The 18,315-nt window shown below is 40.5% G+C and overlaps 1 protein-coding gene across 3 annotated transcripts in view; it reads left to right on the plus strand.

Moving 5' to 3' along the window:
- The window catches only part of WASHC5 (WASH complex subunit 5), a 64,495-nt gene that overhangs the window by 18,276 nt on the left and 27,904 nt on the right, over positions 1–18,315 (plus strand). For all 3 annotated transcript variants that reach the window (XM_087447463.1, XM_087447464.1, XM_004431074.2), the window contains 8 exons: positions 5,574–5,701; positions 9,034–9,163; positions 11,738–11,850; positions 13,225–13,391; positions 13,469–13,544; positions 15,082–15,192; positions 15,964–16,104; positions 17,137–17,217. In XM_087447463.1, coding sequence (XP_087303589.1) covers positions 5,574–5,701; positions 9,034–9,163; positions 11,738–11,850; positions 13,225–13,391; positions 13,469–13,544; positions 15,082–15,192; positions 15,964–16,104; positions 17,137–17,217 — 947 coding nt within the window. The remainder of the gene's footprint in view (positions 1–5,573; positions 5,702–9,033; positions 9,164–11,737; positions 11,851–13,224; positions 13,392–13,468; positions 13,545–15,081; positions 15,193–15,963; positions 16,105–17,136; positions 17,218–18,315) is intronic.

Consider the following 18,315-nt stretch of genomic DNA (forward strand, 5'->3'; position numbering starts at 1 on the left):
AAGGAATACGGGAAGCCTCTAGATACTGAAAAAGACAAGAAATGGATTTTTCCCTGGAGCCTCCAGAAGGAGCACAGCCCTGCCGACACCTTGATTTTAGCCCAGTGACACCCATTTCAGATTTCTCACCTCTGGAACTATAAGAGAATAAATTTGTTTCTTTTCTTTTTTTTTTTTTTTGCTGAAGAAAATTAGCCCTGAGCCAACATCTGTTGCCAATTTGCCAATCTTCCTCCTTTTTTGCTTGAGGAAGATTAGCCCTGCACTAACATCTGTGCTAGTCTTCTTCCATTTTATATGTGGGTTGCTGCCTCAGCATGGCTGATGAGAGGTAGAGGTCAGTGCCTGGGACCCAAACCCACAAACATGAGCCGCCACAGTGGAGCACGCCGAACTTAACCACTACGCCACTGGGCCGGCCCCAATTCTGTTGTTTTAAGCTACTAAGTTTGTGGTAATTTGTCACAGCAGCAGTAGGAAACTAATACAAGGTCCAAGCCAGTAACTAAGAGCCCAATGTGTGAAACAGACAGTAAGGGGATCTGAGTCCAGAGCAGGAGAGAAACATGGCTTGGAGTGGAGAGATGGAGGTGGTCCAGGAAGGCTCCACACAGGAGGCAAGAGCTGACTAGCCCTTGATGAAATTTTGAAGTAAAAAGCAGGAGGGCTGGCCTGTGGCATAGTGGTTGGGTTCGCATGCTCCTCTTCAGCAGCCCAGCGTTTGCGGATTTGGATCCCAGGTGCGGACCTACACACTGCTCATCAAGCCATGCTGTGGCAGCATCCCACATACAAAATAGAGAAAGGTTGGCACAGATGTTAGCTCAGCGACAATCTTCCTCAAGCAAAAAAGAAAAAAAAAAGCAGAAGGAATTCTAGACTGGAGAAATGATGGAAGACAAGGTATGATTTTGGAACTATAGGAAAACTGGGCACACTGAGTTGATGAACTGGCTAGACTGGAGTGCTTAATTAAGGGAGGTTGGTTCTTAACCTTTGCTGAGTCGTGGCCATCTTTGAGACCCTACTGGCCATCAAGTTCAGAAGCTTCACAGATTGTGTGAAACACCTCCACAGGGGCCGTGAGCCTGACTTTAAAACCATTGGTTTAGTGGTAGAAAAATAAGTAGGTGGGACTAACACCTGAGCATGTTCAGAGCTGACACAGTTCCTTATGCTTAGTAAATGCTTGATAGCCTTAATTAGCTAATGAGTTTACTCATGCAGAGCTGCATACCCCTCCCCTCCCCCTAAGAGTTGTGTCCTTCAGCAGCCCTGTAAAACCTTCTGCTTTTTGTTTCTCATTCAAGAAACTTTTCTTGAGAACCTACCCTGGGACAGGTACCAGTTTCACAGTACCTGTCAAAACAGGTTCCTTGTTTTTACAGATAAGGCTGTGTCTCTAGATTCACTCCAGCAATCTCCAGCTTCTTAAATCTTTCTCACAAGTGCTGCTTTCCAGTTTGTTTTTTCATCGTTTTGCTTGTTGGGCCAGATCCCTCTCCAATTTACAGTTTGCTCACGGCGTGAATACCATAGTACAAGTTTTTAATCATCTAATGGATGTGTTTTTAATTAGTTGAGTTTCTGTTTTACATAAACTCCAGTTCTAATTTGAGGATTTTACTATGTTGACTGAGTTTATAATCTTCTTTACCAAAAGTCTTACATTCTCAAGCCTATAAACAACTCAAGCCCTCACTTTATCCTATCACAAAACCAACCTTGGTTTTCTCGTGCCTCAGCCTCATCTTCCTCTTCCAGACGACTGTGCCTGACAGCCGTGCCTATGTTCTGGGAGCCAGTGGTCCTCTGGATTTGCACTGTGCCGGAGACAACCTTGGCCTGTCAGAGTTCTATGCCTTTATCTTCAGCCACATGTGTTTTCCATTTCTGTGCCTGGCACTTGTCTGACCTGATTGCACAAGGTCATAATTTATCAGAAACAAATGACTTGCCTATCTGGTTGTGAGTCATACGTGGGAAAAGTAACTGCTTACTTAGCTTTTCTGGTGTTTGGGTCATGGTGTACAGGAAAGAAGGCATATTCCTCATATTCCTTCCTGTTAACCCGAGGAAAGCATTTCACCCACCTTAGGATGCTTCTGCAGTGCTGTACAGCTCTTGAAGAAACACGCTCTGAGCCAACATTGGGTGGGCAGGGCTGGCTGGCTACTTGAGTCTGACCCTAAGGCTACCACAGTTCTAGGATCTGTCCCTCATTTCTCTGCATCTGAATTCTTGAGGGTCAAGTCTTAGAGAGAGGATCAGGCCCTGAGAACACAGGAACCAAACCTGGTTTATACCAAGGAGTTAATTGTTAGTGCAGTGAGGTCCCCTATCCGAAACTGAAAGCAAAGTAATACAGAAGGTTTCTTGTTGAATTAGAATTGATATAAAGACTAGTGGAACTCTTTATAAGTTTGGGTTTTTGGGGGTTTTTTTAGTTAGGCAAGTATGAAGCTGAAAAAGTTGTCTATGTGTAATAGACACACCAGTCCAGCATATTTCTTCCCAGATAGTTCTGGAGAATGCATGATTCATCAGAATTCTACAGTTTCCCAGGAAAACTGAGCACTTCTCCAGGTTGTCATGAGTCTCCCCTGATGGAGTAACTTAGAAATCAATGTATGAAATGGCCCTCCGAAGGCTTCACCATAACAGAAGCACCAAAAGACACCCCTGACTTTTGCTTATTCAACACAGTCATTCTGTACATGCCAGACATCTTGAGACTCAGATGGGAGGGCCAGGAAAGCAGGAGTGTGCACCTGTGATACTAGAGTAACTGCCAGGGACCTGGTACCTTATCAACTGTGAACTTTTTGACAACATTTGCTGTCTTAAAGTTTTTTTTGTTTTGTTTTGTTTTTATAAGATCAGCCGTGAGCTAACATCCATGCCAATCCTCCTCTTTTTTTTGCTGAGGAAGACTGGCCTTGGGCTAACATCTGTGCCTATCTTCCTCCACTTTATATGGGACGCTGCCACAGCATGGCCTGACAAGTGGTGCATCGGTGCATGCCTGGGATCCGAACCCGGGCCGTCAACAGCAGAGCACACGCACTTAACCGCTATGCCACGGGGCCAGCCCCTGTCTTAAAGTTTTTATGTTGACTTTATTTGCAGTCTAGGTAGCTTTTACTTGTAATACATTTGCCTTATCCTATTTTCTTCTTTCAAGATAAATAATTGGCCTCATAAAACGATGTCAGCAAATATCAGTATTTTTTTTTTTTGAAAACTTTTTACTTTTTTATTGATGTCTTAATAGTTTATAACATTGTGAAATTTTGGTTGTACATTTTTGTTTGTCAATCACCATATACATGTCTCCCTTCACCCCTTGTGCCCGCTTCCCAACCCCATTGCCCCTGGTACCCACGATACAGTTTTCTCTGTCCATCTGTTGGTTTATATTCCACATATGAGTGAGATCATACGGTGTTTGTCTTTCTCTTTCTGGCTTATTTCACTTAACATAATACCCTCCAGGTCCATCCATATTGTTGCAACTGGGACAATTCTGTCTTTTTTATGGCTGAGTAGTATTCCATTGTGTATATATACCACATCTTGATCCAATCATCAGTTGAGGCACACTTGGGTTACTTCCGCTTCTTGGCAGTAATGCTGCAATGAACATAGGGGCGCGTAAGCCTCTTTGGATTGTTGATTTCAGGGTTGTTGGATAGCTTCCCAGTAGTGGGATAGCTGGATCATAGGGTATTTCTATTTTTAATTTTTTGAGGAATCTCCATACCATTTTCCGTAGAGGCTGCACCAGTTTGCATTCCCACCAGCTGTGTATGAGGGTTCCTGTTTCTCCACATCCTCTCCAACATTTGTTGCTTTTTGTCTTGGTGATTATAGCCATTCTAACGGGCATGAGGTGATAGCTTAGTGTTGTTTTGATTTGCATTTCCCTGATGATTAGTGATGTTGAACATCTTTTCATATGCCTATTGGCCATCTGTATATCTTCTTTGGAGAAGTGTCAGTTCATTTCCTCTGCACATTTTTTGATCGGGTTGTTTGTTTTTTTGTTGTTCAGTTGTGTGAGTCAAATATCAGTATTTTTTGTGCTATAAACTTTTTTTTTTTGGTGAGGAAGATTAGCCCTGAGCTAACATCTGTTGCCAATCCTCCTCTTTTTGCTGAGGAAGATTGGCCCTGGGCTAACATCCATGCCCATCTTCCTCTACTTTATATGGGACGCCACCACAGCGTGGCCTGACAAGTGGTACATCGGTCTGCACCTGGGATGCGAACCCACAAACCCCAGTCTGCCGAAGCGGAGAGGGCAAACTTAACTGCTACGCCACCGGGCTGGCCCCTATAAACTTTTTTAACATATTGTTTATTTTATTTGAAAGAGTTTAGCTTGGTAGCTGATAGGCTGAGCAGGGAATCGGGACATCTGATGTTTTATCCCTGGGTCAATCACTGCCCAATTTTCTGACCTTGGCCTACTTGCCATAGCCTTTGGGCCTGGATAGCAGATTGTCTGGAAAGCTCTGAGTGCCTGCCATACCCTCAGGCCTTTACAAGGCACAGAATGGTTCCAGGTCTGGCTCTTTCTGTTTGGAGGTGCCACATCTTTGTGTGGGTAACCCTGCTTCCCTGTTGTGTCAGGGGTCTCCAAGACCACTTACATTCAATGATTTAGTAGGAAGACTTAGCATGTAGTAGTACTCATGGGTATACTTTATTACAGCAAAAGGAGAGAAAGGAAAATCAGCTAAGGGAAAGGCACGTGGGGCGAAGTCAGGAGGAATCCAGTCACAAACTTCCAAGAGTCCTCTCCCAGTGGAGTCACACGGATGTGTTTAATTCCCCCAGCAATGAGTTATGACAGCATGTGTGAAATGTTGCCAACCAGGAAAGCTCGTGAGAAACTCAAAGCCCAGGGTTTTTATTGGGGGCTGATCACAGGCAGCCTCTGCTTGGCACAGACCAAAGTTCCAGACTCCCAGAAGGAAAGCAGGTGTTCATCATACAAATTGTTTGTACAAACAGTTAAGGCATAGTGGGCCATTCTTATCAGTTCTCAAAATGGTGGAAACTCTTCCAAAATCCAAGTTCTCTTACGCTAGCCTTGCAAACAGGCCTTTCTGACGATCAATAGCGGTCTGAAGCCTACTAGGTTAACTCTTCTGCACACCTGTCCACAATTGAATGACAGAGATCGATGCCAAAAGCAACTCCAAGCAGACAGGACGTAAGGAGGCCACCTGCTTAGAAAATGATGCCAAAGGCTCTGCCATGTATATTAGACAGTGGATAATAAACCAACCCCAAAGTGCTTACAAAATTTGGAAACACTGTTCTGGAGTTTGCTTTTTTCATTCAACAATATATCGGGGATGGCCTTCCATGGCAGATCCAATTCGTCATATTTAACATGTCAGTTGTACTTACTCCATAGCATAAATGCACTGCAATTTATTTTACCATCTGTTACTGATGTACATTTGCTTAACAGAAGGAAAGTATTTAAGAATTCATCTTATATATCATAGATATTTTCTACATATTTGATAAATTGGAAACTCTTTTCTTCCTTTTTCTAGCCTGTGACTCAAACAACAAACGCCTTCGTCAAATCAAGGACCAGATTCTAACAGACTCTAGGTATAATCCCAAGATTCTCTTTCAATTGCTGTTGGATACTGCACAATTTGAGTTTATACTCAAAGAGGTAAAGATATTGAATGAATAATCACCAAATTCTTAGTTTTTTTATGCTTGAAAAATTTTTTTAAAGATTAGAATTTGGTAGCTATATCTCTGATTCAAGCTATAGATTCTAGCTAAGATAATTCTTACAGAAAAAGGATGGGATTAAACATTTACAAGGATTTAGTGCCTACTGTCATTGTGGATACATTGATGGGAAAAAGTGCACAAGATTGTGCAGGTTATAGTCTAATGAGGAATGTGGATATTAATCAGAGAATCACACTAATAAAAATATATATTTATGCACTCTAAGGGAAAGGAGCCTAATTCTCTGGACACCTAAAATAAAGGATCCTGTCCTGGCTTTGACGCTTCCCTGAGAAGAGAGGCAAGAACTTCTGAAGGGACCTGAAGAAGGGACCTGTCAGAATTAGCTAAGACAAAGATAGGGAGCATGATGGAGAACATTCCAGGGAGAGGACAGAATATGTTTAAGGCCTCGTGGGTGGAGAAGAGCATGACCAGTTCAAGACCAGTTGGTTGGAGGGGAGAGAATGCAAGAGAAAGGTGATATGAAATGAAATTGAAAGGTGGGCGGGAGCCAGCCTATGCTAGACCTTCCAGGAGTTCAGTCTTCATCTTAAAAGCCCTGAGAAGCTAATGGAAATGGCTTAAATAGGGTGGGTGATTTACATTTGAACAAGGTCGTCTAAAGGACTTGAAGGAATTTGAGTTCACTGAAGGAAATTCTGGGGTTAGTCTTAACCTTAAAGAAGCCTCTATGGGCATCATAAAAATAGCAGATACCTGGGAATGTCCAGGTTCTGTAAACAGTAACTGTGACAGTTTGTATCAGCTGGGCTCACATACTAGCCCCAGACATTAATGCCCATTCAGAACCAATATTTGCCTGGCCTCAGTCTGATTAGTGATATACTAGATGTTTCTTTATCTTCTAGGTATGTGAGGACCTATTAAGTAGCTCCAATTAAGTAGCTCAGAAAAAGTAGATGCTGATAATTAACATAATGCTAATGTATGTGCTGAGTGTTTCCAGTGACTTGTCTGGGTATAATTTTATAAGATCAGAGAAATGCTACCTCTTTTTGATCTTTTTAATAATGTTAGTTTTTCCTCTGAATAGTTAATCATTATTGAACACTACTCTGTTCTCAGCTAGGTGCTAGGACTTCAAAAATGAACAAGACATGTCACTACCATCAAGGAGCTCTCAGTATAGCGGGGAAGAGAGACAGATTAAGCCAAGATGAGAAACCAGGAAAGATCCAAGAGCAAGAACCAGGCATCTTATTAGTTGGTCAAAGCAAAACTGGCCTTTCAGTGAGAGTTGCCTACAAGGAAGAAATGCCGTCCATCTAGTTAGCATCCTGAACCAGGGACCTAAGAGTTCTGTAGCTCAGTGTTGTCAAGTGGAAATCAGAACACATCTTGGTTATCTGCCTGACCAAGCCTGCATTTCTAATCATAAATCTTTCTCTGAAATCTATTGGAATAGAATGGGCAGCTCCGTTCTGTTTATTTAGGTAGAAGAAAAACGGAAGATAGCCTAAGAGAGCATCAGCTTTTTAAAGATCTTCAAGAAGGGAAAGATCTGGTAGAAGAAAGAAGAAGAACTACCCACTACAATTTGGGCAAAACAGTGATGTACAGTCGTGTACTGCATAACAATGTTTCGGTCAGTGATGACCACACGTATACGACAGTGGTCCCATAAGGTTAGCACCATATAGCCTAGGTGTGTAGTAGTCTGTACCATCTAGGTTTGTGTAAGCACAAGCTAGGTACTATACATTACTTAATTGTGTAAGTACTCTGATGTTCACACAACCGTGAAATCGCCTAATGATGCACTTCTCAATATCCCAGTTATTAAGTGACACATGACTGTATTTGTATAATTTTATTTATTTATTTATTTTTCCCCCAAAGCCCCCCAGTAGATAGTTGTATGTTGTAGTTGCACATCCTTCTAGTTGCTGTATGTGGGAGGCGGCCTCAGCATGGCCGGAGAAGCAGTGCGTCGGTGCGCGCCCAGGATGCGAACCCGGGCCGCCAGCAGCGGAGCGCGTGCACTTAACCGCTAAGCCACGGGGCCGGCCCACATGACTGTATTTGAATTTCTGAAATTTTAGCTTGCTTCTTTAAACCTGTATTTTCTTCTTTCCTACCTCCCACCCCAACCCCTTTTTCTAGAATTACTTTCTGATTCTCTGGTAAACATATTAATCGGACTTCCATTTCTTCTAATCTTTATATGAAGGTGCATCTCCTAATTTGAGGACCATCCCCCACCCCAAATCCCATCTTACAAGATATGAAACCTATGAGTTCATATGAATGAGTTTTTGAAGGGCTTGAAGCCATTTGATCTGTAATGAAGGCCTCAGGGTGATATTTTTTTTGCTGCTGCTTTGTCAGATGGCATTGATTGATCCCAGGCACTCAAAAAGATAGGGGGGGCTCTATAAATAATTTCTCATTGTTCTTCATGCTATTACTTACCATTTCATTGATTAATCATCCTGCCTAGTCACTAAGATTCCTTTCCTCTGGCCCCACAAGGTTCCACCCAGCCTTGATCCTTTCATCTGCAGATGGAGTCTCTCTTTGCCGATGCTCATCATTTCAATATTCATTATGATGCTGAAGAATGAAGAATTACTTAAGAGAAAAAGCAGTATTCATGCATATTTACTTCTTAAGAGCCCAGTGAAATAAACCCTGTGCCTTTGTGACATACCTTAAATATGTTTTCTAAGTTTGTTTCAAGAAAAAAACAAAACAAAACCCTGAGTTATACCATTTCCTCCTCTGCCCAACTCTTTATAGGATTTAAATTTTATGAAGGAGTGAATTAATAAACAGAATTACTGTGTAATCAAACAAGAACTTTTGTAGGTAATTTAGTTCATTCTCCAGTCATCAGATAATACTCACCCTTCCCTGACTAATTAAATTAGAATCACAGAAATTGTTAACCCTGAAAGGACCTTAGAGCAGTGGTCACCAAATGTAATTTCACATTGAAAATGCTGATTCCTGGGCCTACCCAAGACCTGAACCTGAATCTTCAGGGGTGGGGCTTGAGACTCTGAAAACTTTAAAGCCTTCCACACGTTGCTTATGTGCAATTGGTCTGCGGACCACTCTTAGAGATGGTTTAGCTCCCCCCTCAATTTGTATAAAGTCATAAGGCTTAAGAGATGGCATCAGGGTAATGTTAATTTTAGACATATATTTTTATAATAAGTTGAGTTTCACTGAGGCATTTGTAGTAAACTGCCTAATCTGGGTTTTCTCTTAAGTAAATCTCTTCTGTTTCTTCAACAGATGTTCAAGCAAATGCTTTCAGAGAAGCAAGCCAAATGGGAGCATTACAAGAAGGAGGGCTCCGAGAGGATGACCGAGCTTGCTGATGTCTTTTCAGGAGTGAAACCCCTAACCAGAGTGGAGAAAAATGGTAATTGCTGAAAAGGAAATATTGATGTGTTTGAAATGTATACACTGTTTCTTGGAAACCAACAGAGTAAAAAGTCGTTATGTTGTTGTTGTTTGCTAGGAGGTTGCTAATGAAGATGTGAAGTTTAGGTTTGCCTGCCTCTGGCTTTGTGCTCCCTTGAGCAGTCTTCATATCTTCTCTGGACTTCAGGTTTCTTATTTTTAAAATATGAAGTTAGGCTAAATCAGGGGTTCTTATACTTTGGTTCATAGATAGTCTTTATAGAGTCATAATCCATCCCCCCACCCCCACCATAGTTTACAAAACTAGTGTCAGCTTATGTGCATTTGTGGGGAGACGGAAGGACCTATAACTGTCATGATCTTCTCAGAAGGAGACTTCACCCAATATTAATGACTACTAACATAGATGATACCTAAGATTCTTGTCTTTTAGTCTTGCTTGGTTCTTTTTCACCTATGCGTCTGCCATCTAGTGGCAGAAGAGGGAACCTGCAGACTGTTTTTGAAACAGCTCGTTTTACTTTATCGATTTTAATCTTGCTTCTTTTAGGCAATTTTATCTATAGGAAAGTTATGGTATCACTTCAGATTTTTATATAGATAGGAGCCTTTCAAAATGCCCCCAAAAGATTGTTCTGAATTTTAAGATGACAAATTAAACTATTTTTTAATGTTAATGTTTAATTCATTTCTGATAAATTCACTTTCTGATAAAGTTAATTATACAGTAGAATTGCTTAATAGTATAGCTTTTTACTAAAGAAAAACAGCCTTACTATTTTTAATCAGTATGAGCTTGTGATTACCGTATTTGGCTTTTGTTGATTTGCTTAGGGGTTGGTTGAAATAAATATATTTCGTATTTATGAATTACATTATTATTCCTATTGGAAAAAGTCGACCAGTTTTTAATGCTGTGATATAAATTGGCAGCATGTTTTGCAGGTCACCATGTTGTGACTGTAAAACAAAGAACCACCTGGAACAATGTGACCAGATTAGTTATCTAGAATCTGACACGTTAATTTCTGTTCTAGTCTCTTTTAAGTTCTTACACATACCAGCATTGTTTCCTAGGTCATACAAAGCAACATCTTATATTTTTTCTGGCTATATAGCATATTTCCGCTTAGGGAGTACTTTCACAAATATTTCTCACTTGATCTTTACACCCCTGTGAGATAAACATCTTTATCCTTATTTTGTGTATAAGGAAACTGAAGCTTAAAATGTAATCTCTTGCCGGAGGTACCAGAGGTCCAGAGCCTGCATCTAATTCACTGCCTCAGACTCCAAATCCTGTGCTTTGGATTTGCTGTCCCTCAGTCCTACAAAAATCTTTAAAATTATACTAGTATTCCTCACGCCAATTCTTTTTTGTTTTTTTTTTTGGTGAGGAAGATCAGCTCTGAGCTAACATCCATGCCAATCCTCCTCTTTTTGCTGAGGAAGACTGGCCCTGGGCTAACATCCGTGCCCGTCTTCCTCTACTTTATATGGGACGCCGCCACAGCATGGCCCGACAAGTGGTGCATCGGTGCGCACCCAGCATCCGAACCCGGGCCGCCAGCAGTGGAGCATGCGCATCTAACCACTAGGCCACGGGGCCAGCCCCCTTCATACCAATTCTTGAAATAATTTAGATTATAAGCCCTATGTGCTTTTATTAATATGAAATCATCCCATTGATAAAATACAAAAACTCTTCTAGGAAATCAGCGTGGAGAGGTGCAAAGAGCAAACCTTTGAATCGGGACAGACAGTTGTGAAAATCCTGCCTCTATCATTTAGTAACTGTAACCCTGCATAGGATTCTTATCTCTCTGGGCATCAGCTGCCTTATCTGAGAAATGGGTAATAATTCCTACCTCCATAGATTGTTGTGAAGATTAAATGAGACAAAGCTTAGAGCTTTGCCGGACACACTGAGCATGTTAATGCCCTTCCCTTTCTGTGCCATGTGAAATGCCGGCTGGTTTGTGAATGCAGATGGCACCATCTAATCTGTTCAGACTTCCCCACAACTCACCACTCATACTTCACACTCCTGACATGTTGGTCTCCTCTTTGCCCTCCAAGACATGCCATTGTCATTTTTGCCCCGAAGTCTCTGCTCATGTCTGTCCCTTCATCTAGGGACAAATTATCATCTGTCTCCGTCTCTCCGTCTGTCTAGATCTTTACCCATCCTTGCTTCTCCAGAAAGCTCTCCGCAGTAACTCTGTGTCACATCCTTCATCTGTGGCACATCCTTCAGTCCCTTCCCGACTCCTCCCCACCCCACTACCATCTTTGCACATACCAGTTTACAACATGTACTTGGGCCTTTAAACTTTTTCTGCCAGGTATTGTAGACTAAGCTCCTTAGGTAGAAAGTTTCCTCTCTTCTACTAGGTCACGTGGCCCAGGCATTTTTGTGGTTATTGTTTGGGAAATTCCTGGGAGCAATGTTAGGTACATAGTGAAAGCTCTGTGAGTAAGAGCTAAATTTGTAAAGGATTATTTAAATTCAAAGCCACAGCTACAGGAATTCTTGGATTTCAGTAGTTTTTCCTTGTTTCTGTATTAATAGAAAATCTTCAAGCTTGGTTCAGAGAGATCTCAAAACAAATATTGTCTTTAAATTATGATGATTCTACTGCTGCAGGCAGAAAAACTGTGCAACTAATACAAGCTTTGGAGGAGGTAAGGAAAGTCTTTGTAAATGACAGTTCTTGGATCATATATCGTACTTTTTGACCCACCCAGTAATCTGCTCCTGGAAATACAGCTAAGAGAATATTTCATCAGAGACAAAAGCAGTATGAATTAATATGCTCACTGTAATATTATATACAGTGTCCTCAAGTTGGGAAAATAACTAAATGACCAACATGAAGAGAATGGTAGCAAAAGTTATATTTCAACTTGTGGAAACGTGTAGTCTTGGAAAAATAATTACAAAAACAGTACAGAAACATTGGGAAAATTGTGGGAAGGAGGTAAAAGCAAAAACAGAATTGCACTGTGTGCACCGTTTTTAGGTTGGTAAAGAGTATGTGCCTGGGAGAAAAAACTGCAAAGGAATACACAAAAATGAAAATATTCATATAATGATCATATGCTTATAAGTGATATATTTTCTTTTCTGGAAAAAAATAGTTTATTGTTTTTTATCTACTGAAAAATGATTGTATCAAAAAAGAATCATTATACCTCCACACTCTTAAAATTTTAACTGTTTAACTAGGTTTAAAATGGAAAATAAACAAAACATCAGAACAATAACCATAAACTCTATTATTTAAACATCATCCATACTCATCTGGAACCCTGTCCAGTGGTGTAAGTGTACGTTTTTTAGAGATCCAATTAATACTTTTTTCATTTGACAGACTCGTGAGGCTTTTTGTTATTTTCATGAGGTTTTTGGGATGGTCACTGTTAATGGCAACACAGTATAATGCTCCATTGTTAGCAAACCAGTTTCTCTAGCCATTCCAAACAATTTCCCACTTGTACTATTTCTATTTTGGTTGTTTTTTGGGTTTTCTAGTCTATAGTACAATTAAAAACAACTTTGTAAATCTCAGATGCTTTTATCTTTTTGCATTATTTATTTTGCCATATAGCCCAGGCCCCTTGACTTATATACATTAAAATTTCAGGACACTGTGGAATCATTATTTTGTTTTAAAGAGTCTATCAAAAGAACTTAATAATGTACAAGTGCCAACACCTTGGTTGTGATGTGACTTATTTTTTGGCAATCCTGCAAATTTTCGGTATTAAGAGGATTTTCCAATATATGTTTATTGATACTAAAATGGAAAATGGAAGAATTCGCTTATTATGTCATCTAGATATAGGATAATAAGCTGTGGAACATTTCCTAATCCTAGAAATTTGTGCATTGTTTTATGACTTGGCTTATGCAGTTCTGAAATTATAATTTGAAATAAAAATTTTCCCAAGAAATTCTTAGGAAGTAGCATGCTCTATTTAAAGTGTTTACAAGGAAAAACGAACACCATTGAGGCCATTCAGAATTTTAAAATTAAATATATCTGTGTAACACAGGTTCAAGAATTTCACCAGTTGGAATCAAATCTGCAAGTATGTCAATTTCTTGCTGATACTCGCAAGTTTCTCCACCAAATGATCCGAACCATTAACATCAAAGAGGAGGTCCTAATCACAATGCAGATCGTTGGGGACCTTTCTTTTGCTTGGCAATTAATTGACAGGTAATGTGGACAGGCTGATGTTTGCCCTTGATGAAGGGCACTCTGAATGTCTCCTTACCATTTATCTCTTTCTACAGTTTCACATCTATCATGCAAGAGAGCATAAGGGTAAACCCATCCATGGTGACTAAACTCAGAGCTACATTCCTAAAGGTAAGCAAAGAACAGTGAAATCACGTTCTTAGTTTCTAGGGAAGAGTCGGTCTTCGTTATTACCTCATTCATTAATTCAGCCCAAGATTTCATCCTTTTAGAAAGTTAGCTAATGTAAGTATTTTTATAGACTGAAAATTGTTAACAGTTTTTCCGTGAGAGCATAGTTTCAAAAGATGCCGTGAATGTTTGAAGTTTGAATTAATAATATAGGGGCCTGCTCCGTGGCTTAGCGATTAAGTGCGCGCGCTCCGCTACTGGCAGCCTGGGTTCGGATCCCGGGTGCGCATGGACGCACCGCTTGTCCAGCCATGCTGAGGTGGCGTCCCACATACAGCAACTACAGGGATGTGCAACTATGACTTAACGACTATCCACTGGGGCTTTGGAGAGAAAAGGGGGAAAAAAAATGAATTAATAATATAGGCTGGAGTGTCTTACAGAAATTTCTTTTTGGTTTTTTTTTTTTTGACTGAGGAAGATTAGCCCTGAGCCAACATTTGTGCCAGTCTTCCTCCACTTTATATGTGGGTCACCGCCACAGGCCACCACAGCATGGCTGACGAGTGGCGTAGGTCTGTGCCTAGGATCCAAACCCGCTAAGCCAGGCCACTGAAGCAGAGCACACCGAACTTAACCACTATGCCACTGGGCCGACCCCCAGAAAATTATTTTTAAATTAAGGAATAGATTTTTTTTTTTAAGTTTTATCGGTATACTAAAAACATGAGTCCTGTAGGTCCTTTTTTCCCTAAATGTGAATTAAATCCTTTTACTTATTCATTTAAAAAGTTCTTGTTGAGCCTCTGCTGCAAACTAGACCTCCTCTAAAGGTGAGGGATAGTGGTGAACAGCCCAGGCGTGCTCCTTGCTCTCAAGATAATTTCAGATCGTGATAAATGAAGGAATAACTTACTCAGTGTCTTCTGATGCAATTACCATATATATCAGTTCTGAGGTGCACTTTCATGTTTAAACATTTCTGTAATTGGGGATGGGTTTTGTAATTGATGGCAACATGTTTTCTCTTTCTGGGTGGTAGGTAAGATAATGACACTTCTTACAGACCACGACATCTTAGATTGGACTCAATACAGTAGTCCATCAATCAAAATGTCAGAGTTCCATAGAAGAATAGTTGTCTTCTTAGCACAGTGGCTCTCAAGTCTGAGGAGCAGCAGAATCACCTGGCAGGCTTGTTACAACACAGATTGCTGTGTCCCTACCCCATAGTTTCTGATGAAGTACCTCTGGGGTGGGGCTCAAGAATTGGCATCTCTTAACAAGTTCCCAGGGGATGCTGATGCTGCTCGTCCAGGGACCACAGCTGGAGAACCAGTGCATAGCGAGCAGGTGACTGTCATTTTTAAAAAGTTGTATCATCGTCAGAAACTCTGAATGACATTGATCAAGTTCAGCAGTGTTGCTCTCTCGGGTAAAGCCCAAGAGCTTTGTCGTCTGTTACTGTTTCTGGAAAGAGAGAGATCTCTAGGACTTTTTGAAACAGAGAGACAGATATGTCTTATTTTTCTTCCAGCTTGCCTCTGCCCTTGATCTACCCCTTCTTCGTATTAATCAAGCAAATAGCCCCGATCTTCTCAGTGTGTCTCAGTATTATTCTGGCGAATTGGTGTCCTATGTGAGAAAGGTAAGAAATGCATCAAGGTGTTATTTATTTTATTGGCAAACTAAGTGCTATTTTAAACACAAATGGTGTACATGGGGCTCTATGAAACGTATACCAGTGTTCTTTTCCCTGATTCTTAATTTGATTCCAGGAATTTGCAATACCTGAAAATAAACTTACCCTTACTGGTACTGTGCATATGCAGACGAGTTTTTACTTTCAAAGAACTTTTAGACCTGTTTTTTAACTGCTGGTGGTATTGACCACCATTTTATAAGTGTAGAAACTGAGAAACAGAGATTATAGTGGCTTCTTCAAAGTCACAGAGCTAGTTGGTAAAAGAGCCAGATCTAGATCCAACGTAGCCTAGTTGGAACTTAATTAAAGCTTCCAGGGGAATTTTGGTCCCTGTTTCAGTAGCTTACGGTTTAGCATGGAGCCCAACAGGCCTGGATTCAAAATTTTCCTATGTCACATACTAGCTGAGTGCTCTATGGCCGTGTTACTTAATATCTCTGGACCTCAGTCTTTTAAAAATTTATAATGTGGAAGTGATTGACTTTTCCATCATTTCTATGAGGATTAGCTTTATACCCTGAGAGCGATTGATGTTTGAAGGAACGTAGCCCTGTGCCTGAGAGCAGTTATTAAAATAGCTCTTTTAAGTCCCACAGCATCCCTTCTGGAGACTGTTTGTACACACGGTACCCTTCTTAATGTCGTCCTCACATTCATCAGCTAAGAAAAATAAGAGATGTTCAATTGTTTTTCCTCTTTTCCTTTTCGTTAAAGGTTTTGCAGATCATTCCAGAAAGCATGTTTACTTCTCTTCTAAAGATCATAAAGCTTCAGACCCATGATATCATTGAAGTGCCGACCCGCCTGGACAAAGATAAGCTGAGGGACTATGCTCAGCTTGGCCCACGATATGAGGTAGTGTGTCCCTTTGACTTCTGCCTTTTGATATTTAAAACCTTGAATTATCACAGATGTGTTGCCTGCCGTATCCCCAGGACCACCAGACCAATTCTGATTTGTTTTTTCCCATCTCAGTGATAACCACGTTTGCCATTTTAGTGCAATTTATTTGTTACGTTGTCCTGGTGTCATTTGCGGCCTTGCCTACCTGAATGTTCTCAGGGAAAGTGGAGCTCAGCTGGTCACTTCTCTTGAACGGTCTTGCTAAATCAACCCTTCTTCTCTTCGGGCTACATTGCCTAGATTGCACATTCCAGTTCCTGCTTCGTCCACCAAACAGTGGCTCAAAATAATCTGTATTCCATGAACCGTTTCCTACAGGTGGACTTTTAACCCCGCTCAATAGTTAAGCAGCCTCAGAAGTTATTCTTCCAAAGCACCTCCACTTTTCTTTCTTCCGGAACTGAAAATTAAAGATATGAAAAGTAAAATCAAGTGAAAATTGAAAATGTGATATCCAGTGTCAATTTCACATCCTCTGACACAACGCCAAAAATTACATCAGAAATTTAGATTCTCAATCTCGGAATTTCCACATTTATTCTAACTCAGAAATAGAGCATCAGTCTACCTTATTAATATCTCCTGGTGAGGCTTGAAAAGAATGTGGAAGGCAGTGAAATGGAGATCACCTTCTCAGAGTCTCAGTGAGCCTTTTCTTCTTGGAAGGGACCATCCGTATCATTGAGTCCTGCCCTCATTTTAGACATGAGAAACTGAGGCCCAGAGAAGGGGAAATGATTGGTCAAAGCTTAAAGAATGATTTAATGTCTTCTGACTCAGTCACCCAGTGTGTCCAATAGTGGTCTCAGTTACACCACAAAGCCTCGTTTCTGACCTGGGCACGTGCACACGGGTGTCCTAACGCTGTGCACTCATTCCTGTTGTCTTTGCCCATTCCAGGACTATTAGCCAATGATTTTAGCTTCCCGAAGAAATGAGTCTTTTATGAGAAGTACTTCATTGACCTCTTTTTCTTTGTTAAAGGTTGCCAAGCTTACTCACGCTATTTCCATTTTTACTGAAGGCATCTTAATGATGAAAACGACTTTGGTTGGAATCATCAAGGTAACACTTTGATGCTGATCTATGTGACCTCATAGTAAGACTCTTATTTTGGGTTATTATGGAATGTATCCTGAGGGATAATGTTGTCATCTTATGTCTCATGCTGTTTCACATTCAGCTTTTGATCTTGATTTATTGATGAAGGAAGAGAGAGCATTATCATCCTTATCTTTCATAATACCCATGAGTTATTTATTTATTTATTTTTATTTTTATTTAATTTTTTGTTTATTGCAGTAACATTGGTTTATAACATTGTATAAGTTTCAGGTGTACATCATTATACTTCTATTTCTGCATAGATTACATCATCTTCACCATCCAAATACTAACTATAACCCATCACCACACACATGTGCCAAATTATCCCTTTCGCCCCCCTCCCTCCCCCCTTCCCCTCTGGTAACCACCAATCCAATCTCTGTCTCTATGTGTTTGTTTATTGTTGTTATTATCTACTACTTAATGAAGGAAATCATACGGTATTTGATCTTCTCCCTCTGACTTATTTCACTTTGCGTAATACCCTCAATGTCCATCCATGTTGTCACAAATGGCTGGATTTCATCGTTTCTTATGGCTGAGTAGTATTCCATTGTGTGTATATACCACAGCTTCTTTATCCATTCGTCCCTTGATGGGCACTTAGGTTGCTTCCAAGTCTTGGCTATTATGAATAACGCTGCAGTGAACACAGGGGTGCATGTATCTTTATGCATTGGTGTTTTCAAGTTCTTTGGATAAATACCCAGCAGTGGAATAGCTGAATCATATGGTAGTTCTATCCTTGATTTTTTGAGGAATCTCCGTACTGTTTTCCAGAGTGGCTGCACCAGTTTGCACTCCCACCAGCAGTGTATGAGAGTTCCCTGCTCTCCACATCCTCTCCAACACATGTTGTTTCCTGTCTTGTTAATTATAGCCATTCTGATGGGCATGAGGTGATATCTCATTGTAGTTTTGATTTGCATTTCCCTGATAGTTAATGGTTTTGAACATCTTTTCATGTGTCTGTTGGCCATCTGTATATCTTCTTTGGAGAAATGTCTGTTCAGGTCTTTTGCCCATTTTTTAATTGGGTTGGTAGTTTTTTTGTTG

This window comes from Ceratotherium simum, chromosome 23, assembly GCF_057802395.1.
Source record: "Ceratotherium simum simum isolate JZ-2026a chromosome 23, ASM5780239v1, whole genome shotgun sequence".
Classification (NCBI taxonomy): Eukaryota; Metazoa; Chordata; class Mammalia; order Perissodactyla; family Rhinocerotidae; genus Ceratotherium; species Ceratotherium simum.